This window comes from Paracoccidioides lutzii (genome assembly GCF_000150705.2).
Source record: "Paracoccidioides lutzii Pb01 unplaced genomic scaffold supercont2.6, whole genome shotgun sequence".
NCBI lineage: Eukaryota > Fungi > Ascomycota > Eurotiomycetes > Onygenales > Ajellomycetaceae > Paracoccidioides > Paracoccidioides lutzii.
Window position 1 is genome coordinate 131,606 of NW_015440952.1, and position 10,392 is coordinate 141,997.

Below are 10,392 nucleotides of genomic sequence, written 5' to 3' on the forward strand. Positions count from 1 at the left end.
CCGTCCCCTATCGATCACTTCACTCTCTCTGGGACGGGTTACACTTGAGTCTGGTTTCAAAAGTTGAACTTGGTTTATAAATTGGGCTCGCATTTTAAAAAACTGATCAACTTCATCTAAAACATGGTCTACATTTCTGCACGGTCATCACACATATTATCAATACATCTTCTATTCAACCTTGTCACCCTAAACACCAGAATTAGGGTTAGATTAGGGTTATAACAAATTAGTGTGAAGGATAGATTGCTTGATTGATTATGTAGCGATCGCTAGCTACGCGGAAGTTATATACGGTGCGGATTACATAAGAAGGCGGATAGGCCTGACAATTAGAACTAGGAAATTAAAGTTAATTAAAATAAAAATCTGAGAATATAATCAAATCACTTTCATTAAAAGCATATAAACATGTGTTTAGGATAATAAAATATAACTAGTATATATAAATTTAATGAAAAAGTATATAATTTATAATACAAAATACATTAAAAACCTTGAGTTAAATATAATGTTAAGAACATTGAATATAATTTAAGACTGTAATATATATTTTAAATTTAGAATTAAATTTATTATTTAAATAAATTCATTATTATTTGATATCTTTAAAGTTTGAGATAGATTGAAAGTAGAATTAAAGATTATTAAAGTTAATTAAAAATAAAAATTCAAGAAATATAATAAAATATTACTGTTAAAAGCATATGAAAATATATATAAAATATGATAATATGCAATTAATACTGTAATTTAATAAGATTTAACTGAGATTTTAAATTATATTCAACTTTTATATAATTATATTTGACTATATACTTGAAATTTTCCAATATAATTTTTATTATAAATTATACATCTTTTCATAAAATTATATATATTAAGCAGATCTTAATTATATTTATTTATTTATTTATATACTTTAAATAACAATGATTCTAATATAATTTTTAGATTTTTACTCTTGGTGAATTTAAATTTAATTTAATCTAACTTTAATCTAAGAAGCAGTGAGATTGAATAGAGCTGTATTTATAATGTATGTGTAGTGTGTGTAGACTGCTTATTTTAGATGAGATGACAGAGTTGATCATGGTTTTGAAAACAGTGAGCCCCATTTTTAAACCACCGACTAATAACTGCTGAGTCATAGGGCTCAGACCACCCAGTCGGTCTGTGCACGCCAAGGCCTTTCAGCCGAAATAAAGTTTTTCCGTGAAACGGCAAAAATATTAAAAAGCCGAACGCAACATCAAACCCGTCAACCCATCAACCCACCAACCCGCCATGGTTCATGGTACCTTCGTGGTTCACGGCTCACCTGTTAACCCATTGCAAGCAGGCATCCACATATCAGTTCTCCTCTCTCTAGTGCATGTATCTCATAAAGTCGCTGGGAAGATACCGGCTCTTCTCCCCTCATTCTATTTTTAACAGCCACTTGAGGCTTGATCCAGAATTGCCGGCAGAGAACTGATCTACAACATGGCTACGAATTCCATCAAGCTCTTGACTGGCAACAGTCACCCGGAGCTTGCTCAGTTGGTTGCGGATAGGTATGATTCCGTCTATTTTGTTACATATCTACATCTGCCCGTTTCTTTGGAGAGGCAGGAGGGAAACTGGATTCTTTTTTCCTTTTCTTCCCCCCGTTGGGTCTTATTTGATTATGCGTTTGGCAGCTTGGTGATGTTATTTCAAGCACATACGCCTTTCCCCCTTTCATATATTATTTTGATTATCTTAAATTGTATATCTTTTACGTGCGAGCAGAGGTGGGGACAAGCCTTTAGGTGTGACGGGATGCGCTGTATTTATTTCATCGCTTGTTTCTTCATACATAGTTTGAATTGCCGCCCCAGAAAACTCCCCATGCGAAACCCTCCCCTGCTATTGACCTCTGCAGAAATTCTTTTGTTTATCTTTCACGTTTTAGATAGCTACATCGAGTATATCTTGCTGACTTATTATCTGTTGCGGTTTCGCGGGGGTTTGATGCCCTCCAAACGCAGCTTGTGTGCATGCTGCCAGACTTGGAATTGAATTGACCCGGGTCATGGTCCTGCAATATTCGAACCAGGAAACCAGTGTCACTATTGGAGAGAGCGTGAGAGATGAAGATGGTATTTATAATCTTCTTTACTCGGCCTTTGCCCCTTTCTCACCCCCTTTGGAATCATTTCTGGAGCGGGCCTGTCATCTTCGATGGGGACCACTTCTCCTACTCTATGAACTTCACATTTTTTGATGTAGCATACCGATTCTAACAAAGCTCCAGTATTCATTCTCCAATCCACCCGCCCCAATGATATCAATGACGGGCTCATGGAACTCCTCATCATGATCAATGCTTGCAAAACCGCCTCCGCAAGGCGCATTACTGCCGTAATTCCGAACTTCCCTTACGCCCGCCAAGACAAAAAAGATAAGAGCCGAGCTCCAATCACCGCTAAGCTCATGGCAAACATGCTACAGACAGCAGGCTGCAACCACGTCATCACCATGGACCTCCACGCCAGTCAGATCCAAGGCTTCTTCAACGTTCCCGTAGACAATCTCTACGCAGAGCCAAGCATGCTGCGATGGATCCGTCATAATCTCGATGTTGCCAACTGCGTCATCGTCTCTCCGGACGCCGGAGGCGCAAAGCGCGCCACCGCCATTGCTGACCGTCTCGACCTCCAATTCGCACTCATCCACAAGGAGCGCGCACGGCCCAACGAGGTCTCCCGCATGGTTCTTGTGGGCAATGTCAAGGATAAAATCGCGATCATCGTCGATGACATGGCTGATACATGTGGCACGCTCGTGAAAGCAGGCAGCACGATCATGGAGCACGGTGCCAAGGAGGTCGTTGCCATTGTCACGCATGGCATTCTGAGCGGCAAGGCGATTGAGACGCTCAATAACAGTCAACTGACTCGCATTGTGGTCACCAACACTGTTCCACATCAGGAGAAGAAGGAACTGTGTGACCGTTTGGAGACGATTGATATTAGCCCGACGCTTGCGGAGGCGTGTAGGAGAACGCATAATGGCGAGTCTGTTAGCTTCTTGTTTTCGCATGCCGTGGCTTAGGCTTAGGCTTAGGCTTTTTTATTATTTTGTTTTGTACTATTGGTTGAATAGTTGGTCGTCTATTTAGGGGGGTTATTTACTCAAAGTCTTGGTGTTTTAGCTTTATTTTTCTTGTTTCCCTTTAGCCCTTTGTTAGATATTCAGCATGATTATGTCAACTACTATTACTTCTTAACAGCAACAGCAACATTCAGCATTTCCATAGATGAACATGTATGGGCGTTTTGTCTGCTTTTACATGAACTTTTTTGTCTCATCTCTTCTCCCTAGGTAGTCTTTGTTCCCTACCTAGGTAATCACTCCATATCCATTTCTAACCTCTTGCTGCTGCTGTTGCAATTCTCCTGAATGCTGTACATGTATTGTAAATCCATACATACTTGGTATACCCCTGACCACCACGCCAGCCACCGTAAAACCCAATGGAATGATGAAGGTATCGGACGTACTCCAGCTTGATTAGAATGGTAAACTAGCGCGCGATGTAAAGAAATCTACATGGCTCTCCCCCTGAAAATATTTATTAGGCCCGTGCAACATTACTTGGTGAGTACAACTGCACCGGCACAGTACAGCAATGTGTCAATCAAAATAAGCAACAGAATTGGATTGTTTGGGTTAGATAAGAGGTTACTATATCCCGCGGTCTTCCTACATATGTTGGAATTCATTTCTTTTGGAATGGATATGCGGACTGGGATTTGGGTTTCCACGGTTGATATATAGCTTATATTCTGAGATCCGGTACATGCATGTAAGGAAAATATAGAATGTAAAAAGCCACTCGAAACTTTGGCGGACAAGATGGGAGTTGGGCAACATTGGACGAGCTGTGGGGGAGAAAGGGTGTTGTAAAGGGGGTGTAGAAAATGGTCGTTTCGCATTTTGCATTTTTTACGATGATGCTGAGGGCCGCATGTGTGTTTCTTTTTGCTTTAGGGCACTTTGCAAGATTTCCCTAACTTGATGTTCGGTCTTTGGTTTCGGGATAGAGCTTTAAATTTGTGGGTGACGGGAAGCTGGGAAAACCTTTATCACACTGGCCAATGTGTTCAGAATCCATGAGCGCGGCTTTTGGAATATCGGATGGTTATCATGCGTCAGGTCCACTCTCTCATTTTCACTTTCATTCTCGCTGACAGCTGGTAGAAAATGGTCATTATCTCGTTGCGAACGTCTTTATCGCCTTGATAAGAAGTGGTTCCTATAACCAAGAAGCAGGATCCTATCTCAGTCATCTCGTTTGGGACGCTCTTTCTAGAGACCGATTGCTGAGGGGTTCGTTTCAGAGAACCGGATGAATAGATCAAGCCTTGTGATGTCAATATCAAGAAATAAGAGGAAACCTGGAAAAGAAATTTTGGATTTTGGAATATTTGCGACGACGGATACAATAGAGTAAAGAGAAGATTGAAATACTGTAACATGCTTTCCGCAAAAAAAGAACATTCATTTGTGTATTTGATTGATTCACCGTCTCATCGAGTATCATCCCTCGAATATTGGGTTGTCGTCTATCGAGTTCAAACACATGGAAAAAAGACACCAACTCCCATCTGCCCTTGGAATTCCCGCCAAGACACCTTCTCTCCTCCCCCTCTGTATCACCATTACTTCCGTATCGACGAAGCTCTCCGCTTTCGGAGTTCGGTACGCTTGGCCTTCTCCTCGTGCACACGGGCGGCCAACAGCTTGGCATACTCGTTACTAGATCACGACAAAGTCAAATATTAGTACACCTCTAAATATCAAAAGTTATTTCGGCAGCCAGTCACGCGGCAGCTCGAAATGCAAGAGAAACGGGCAATAGGTCTCAGCTTACGCTTGCTCCTTGGCAGACTCAGCCCGACGGCGCTTGAGAGCGATCCGCTGGCGTTTGCGTTGGAGGCGCTGGGGGGTAACGAGACGTTGGATTTTGGGGGCCTTGGTGTATTCCTTTCCATTTTTGCCCGTAACAGTACGGCGGATGACAAATTTTCTCACATCATCCTTCGGGTCCAGACCGAAGAACTTGCGGATCTTGGTGGCGCGCTTGGGGCCGAGTCGCTTGGGGTTGACAACATCTGTGAGGCCGGGGATTTCTCCTTCACCCTGCTTGATGATACTGAGGGCGAGGACGCTGAGATCGAAGTTGGTGATAGCTTCAATCGTTTATTTTTGCGTTAGAACTGATTATCGATTTCTTTGCCAAACAAAGGGACGCGGAGAATTAATAGAATAAGTACCTCCACGAACGCTCTTGCGCTTTCTCTCTCCTGTTCGGCGGGGGCGGTAGCAGCTATTAATGGAAATTAGCGCCAAATAACCTTTTTAAACCCTCTACCTCCTGGATCAATGCTGCTGTAAATTACCTGTGACCATCACTGAGGAGCAGTCTGACACGAGTTGGGACCAGGACTGTATTGAAGAACGTTATCAGCCTCTATCTTTATCAGAGTCTTCCGGATATCCATTCGGGACCGATATAAACATACCACCCTGTTTCATGGGGAAACCTGCCAATTTCAATCCACGTCAGTAAACAGTTCCTTATAGATATAACGCTCACAAATGTTGCCAGAGTGTGTCTAGCCTCTCTATACCTTGCTTGTCGTTTCCACCAGTGATCTTGAACAGGTATCCCTTGAATTCATCTCCCAGAGAATCGCCAGGTACCTATAAACGTGACACAGCAACTAAGAATCAGCAAACACGTTCAACCCAAAACAAATCCCCTTCCAATTTGAAAGATCCTAAAAGCAATATTCCACCTGCAGGAGCCAGAGAAGGGAGTAAGGATGACGGAGGATGGATGGGGATTGCTGACTTCGGTTCCCATGCGCTTCTCCATGAACGGCCGGAGCTTGCGTTCATCGTCAATCTCGATCAGTTTCTGTGACCCATTGGCCGGGTAGGATATGTTGAGTTTCATCTTGACGAAGGTTCCGCGGTCAAGACGGGAGGCGCAAAAGTTGTCGGTCGGGAGGTTGAGGAGGTCGTCGTCGTCGTCAAGCGTTCAGTATATCGAATCTTTTTTCGTGGATTTTCTGCCGTAGCGAGTTTGCTCTGTGGGTGAATGACTAAGCGACGCTTAACCGCAACGGGTCCGTTGGATTATATAAGCAGCCCTACCCGCCAAGACTATTCGTTGATTCCAAAATTGGACTAGCGTGCATCTGACAATAAAGAAGTCCTGCCTGCTCTAGTATGGAGACTTTATTTTTCAATTGGATCTTTCTAATATAAAAAGCTTCCGAGAAGTGTTGAGATTAGTAGAGCAGTTTTCAATTGTGTCGACTAGGAAGATCCTCTCAATTTACTTTGTAAAACTCTGGTTCCTTCCAGCAACCCCAGGGTAAAAGAAAAAGGGTCGAAAATGGGGAAGTGAACGATTAACTAGATCATTGATATTTCAGGTGTTCGGGGTAGTGGCATTTGAAGCCCAGTTTGAGGAGGGAAATGTGTGTGAATGCTGCATATTGATGGATACCTAATCGGGCGAGCAGTTTTCTGAGCCAACCAAATATATGACTACTGAACCAGAGCAAAGGGGAGAATAATGCGGTGACGCGAGGGAGGTTGTGAGCTTGCCAATTGGATTTATAAATTGTAGTTGGCCTCGCCAAGTTAACTCGGATTTCAATTCTTCTCAGCACGTATGATCGGACGATGATAGCTCAGATCAATGCAGAAAGCGGGTATTATGAAAAATTGGAATTCTGACAATCCACGCATCGAGGCAATGTGATGCCTCCACATAACTACGGCACCCTTGCGAGAATTTTTAGCGCTGAAAGATTGGAAAAATAAAAGTAGCTGCAGGAAAAGGGGAATTGTTGGCACAAATGTTTAATATCAAGCAACTTACGTATAATCAGCTGGATAGTCCCTTGATATTCTGTCTGTTAATTAGCATGATGAGTTGATAGCGCCGTGCGGAGAAGGCACAAAGGTTTTTTTCTTTTTTTGCGATACCCTGAAGCATTGGTATGGTTAATAGTGCGCAATTACAAAATCCAACTCCCCTGGGCCATTAGCTGGTTTCTGGTCTATGGTAGACCCGAGATATTCAGGAACCGTAAGTCAGCCGGCTTTCATCTAGGATGCTGGAAGAATCATCGCATATGAACGTCGCTAGTGGTCGCAATTTTGTATATATGGACGCTGGCAGCAAACGAAGAAGTAATTTATCCAACTGGATGTTGGGGGAGCATATTCTTGCGAGGCATGTAGTGGAAAATTTTCGTGGAGAGGTTCCCTGGAAGATGAGGCTGATCCATTTCAAAAATACACCGGGGGAACAAGGTAAAATCATCTTGGTTAATATGGTCTTAGATGTGTTGTCTCAACGACGCAAAATAGGCCACTAATAGACGCTCCGGAAGGTCACAGAGGTTATGTGGGACTGTATGTCATCTGCCCAGCACGTACAGTACCCTATTTCGTTTCCACGCGACGAAAATGCTCCGAGATAATACTCTTGATCCCCCGTATTGTAAGTGATAGGGTATCTATCTATGATCAATATGCTATCGAGAGCTGCGCCTGTAGGTTGGATAGTATTTTCACGGGTTAAGAATTCATTTATCTAGATTCGCAGTTCACGGGCTTTTGAGCGCTGTTGAAGACCATGCTGAAGAATCGGAGAATATTGGTTTGAGGTGAACACGAAAAGATGGTGATCATCCTATCTGCCCATGAAAGTATTACAGCCAAGCTGTGAAAGTTCCAGGGCTGTTGGTGGAACTGAGGAAAATGAGAAGGGAGGAGGTTATGAAGCTTTCACGTTATTATCAAGACCGGCAGCCCTGGAAGCGCCCTAATTAGCCTAGTCCTTACCGCGAATTGTAGATCCCGGGCCTCAACCGAGAAGCGCTAACCTTGTGGTTTTTAGTGGTTCCAGCCCTGGGTTAGGGTTATTCCAGGGTTATCCCTTAGGGTCTTCGAAGGGAGGGTCTAGTGTCTTCTAGGCATACTCTTCATATTCAACCACCAAGTATTATGTCCACGAACCACAGATAACTTCTGCGAATAAAGAACCGTCAGCCAAATACAAGTACGTGGAGTAATTGTCAAGCTCCAGCGCTGCAGACTTCCAAGGTTTCTTCGCGAACCTGTCACTGGCCGCCAAGTGGCTGCCACTACCTGAGACGAGAGATCTGTCTGTCCTTTCAACTTCTCTGGTTAGTTGGACAAATGACATTACCTCCAATATCCAAAGTGCATCGGACATTAACTCAAAATTTGCATGATAACTGAATATGGAAAACGACGCTGACACATAATCTGCAGTTTCTCTGGTATTAGAATGTCATTCGCCCTCAGACCAGGAGCTTATAAAACAAGCCTCTGACCCACGCAAGCGGTCTTTTATACAGTATCCGGTCGTGTGCGATGACACGCGTGTCTGATGTAGCCGCTCTATATCCGTGGCTCATATGAGCGACGAAGCTGCAACAGAGGAGCAGGGTACTAGTTATGAGGACAAGCTGCTGTTTCCTTCATCCTCTCCGTGATGCTCGGTTGCTCTGTTTATCAGTTAACTACCTGAGTTATGCCTTCTCCAGTTTATGCGGCAGATTCATTCGCTCTTTTTCTTTTGTCTCAGGATGGTTCCAAACTTTTGACAAAACATCTTTTTACTATTTCATTTGTCTCCCCGCTTATCTATCAGTGCTATCCACCTTAATTCCCTGAGATCTCATTGAGATAGAATTCCGAGTTGTTTCTGTAGTATCAATTTTCATAAATTCCCTTCTGGATAAACATGCGCTTGAAAAGAAGATTATGTGCTTTGGGCCTTCTAACAGCTTGCAGCGTCCTATACTGGTTGCGGCAACTGTATTTCCACCAGCCAAGTCTCCCTCCCCTGGAGGGCCCTAATCCGAACGGATACGCTTACAGGTTGGTTGTCTTTGGTGACTCGTGGAGTGATAATAGGCAGATAGTGGATCTGCGCCAGGGAATAGTCTGGACGGAATGGCTTTGTTCTCAGGTAGAGATTCAGCTTCATATTCTCCACGAATTATTGTTGTTAATTTTCCCCGATGCATCCGTAGCCAACTAAATGGGTGCTATGTTCTTACTTCAGCTCGGTTGTCTTCTCGAAAATATAGCAGAATCCTCGTCCTATGCAGGTGCAATTGCTGACAATGACAAACTTCAAAGGATTTTAAACATTCAGTGGGCTGGATCGCCGGTTGCGGACCTGAAGACCCAAATTCATCGTTGGATAATGAAGGAGAAAGAAACCACCAGGACATTAACAGCAGAGCAGATTAAGATGCGGCAGAAATACACCATTTACATCGTATCGTTTACTATCTGGGACATTTGGCGGCAGTTCAGACGAAACATGGAAGCTTCTGAGAAATCAGTTCTGCGAAGCGTGGCATCCATTTCCAACAGACTCTCAATCATAGGCGATGAATGGATTGAAAGTGATATGAAAATGATTCTTTTGTCAGCGACAGATGTAACATTTCTTCCAGCGTTCAATTTTGATAGCAAAGCCCTCAAACTGGCCGCCCACCTTAATGTTTAATGTGTGGAATCATGCGTTGGAAATGGGCTCAAAGAAATGGATGAGTGGGAGGATAATCCTTGTTGATGTAAAGTCCTTCATGATTGATCAGGTTCTCCAAGGACAACTACAGATTACAGGACAAATCGAGGCCCAAGATTTTGATAAGGATAACGTGAGTTGGGAAAACGTCAACAGGCCTGCATAGTTAGACGAAGAAAGTGGTTATTCTGGAGGGAGGAAATTTCATGTTCCGTTCCGGAAAATTTCTCTTCTGGTAAGAATGCAAATAATTTTGTTGGCATTCCTGGCATTGCTGATGATTTCATTCCTCGGGTATTTGGCAGGGATAATATGCATCTTGGCGCAAAGCCCACCAGATTTTTAGGCCAGGAAGAATTCGACGGTGTTCATCGCACATGGCTGAGCCAGGAAGACGCTGCTCATGACTCTCTAGAACCAACACCGCAATTAGTATTAGCCAGGATAACTTGACTAGGGAAGTTAGTTATTTACCGACCCAGGGGTCAGGAGTGAGTCGTCAACCGCTCACGGAACCCTTGCTCCATCCGCAAACGACTGAAAAGCGGGCCCATTCATTAGCCGCTCCCCAATCGGAGTTGGAAATGTTCTAGGATCCGTCACCGCATGTCTTATTTAGCGGTATGATGATCAAAGTACGGGGGTTTGGGATTTTCTTCGCCTGCTCTCGTCGGCGTCTCTTGAGAGAGCGTGTCGAGATTTGAGAGCAGAACAAATTAATCACGACATGAAATCGGCAATTATGAGCACAAGATAACCCTTCTATGGGC

The 10,392-nt window shown here is 43.5% G+C and overlaps 4 protein-coding genes across 4 annotated transcripts; 3 read left to right on the forward strand and 1 right to left on the reverse strand.

The window, feature by feature from the left end:
* Window positions 1–2,056: 2,056 nt before the first annotated feature.
* Window positions 2,057–3,078, forward strand: PAAG_02633 (ribose-phosphate pyrophosphokinase; the record flags this gene model as incomplete). The annotated part of the gene is made up of 2 exons (XM_002795111.2): window positions 2,057–2,123; window positions 2,279–3,078. 2 exons carry the CDS (start codon window positions 2,057–2,059, stop codon window positions 3,076–3,078), a joined length of 867 nt encoding a protein of 288 aa, XP_002795157.2.
* A 1,610-nt stretch (window positions 3,079–4,688) lies between these two features.
* PAAG_02634 (40S ribosomal protein S6) lies at window positions 4,689–5,989 on the reverse strand (the record flags this gene model as incomplete). Its single annotated transcript, XM_002795112.2, has 7 exons — window positions 4,689–4,785; window positions 4,901–5,219; window positions 5,304–5,356; window positions 5,430–5,475; window positions 5,553–5,573; window positions 5,661–5,733; window positions 5,885–5,989. 7 exons carry the CDS (start codon window positions 5,987–5,989, stop codon window positions 4,689–4,691), a joined length of 714 nt encoding a protein of 237 aa, XP_002795158.1.
* A 3,135-nt stretch (window positions 5,990–9,124) lies between these two features.
* On the forward strand, window positions 9,125–9,601 carry PAAG_11525 (hypothetical protein; the record flags this gene model as incomplete). Its single annotated transcript, XM_015847162.1, has 1 exon — window positions 9,125–9,601. The coding sequence occupies one exon, from the start codon at window positions 9,125–9,127 to the stop codon at window positions 9,599–9,601; it is 477 nt and encodes a 158-aa protein (XP_015703186.1).
* A 22-nt stretch (window positions 9,602–9,623) lies between these two features.
* Window positions 9,624–10,075, forward strand: PAAG_11526 (hypothetical protein; the record flags this gene model as incomplete). Its single annotated transcript, XM_015847163.1, has 2 exons — window positions 9,624–9,755; window positions 9,779–10,075. The coding sequence occupies 2 exons, from the start codon at window positions 9,624–9,626 to the stop codon at window positions 10,073–10,075; spliced, it is 429 nt and encodes a 142-aa protein (XP_015703187.1).
* Between the last annotated feature and the right edge of the window lie 317 nt (window positions 10,076–10,392).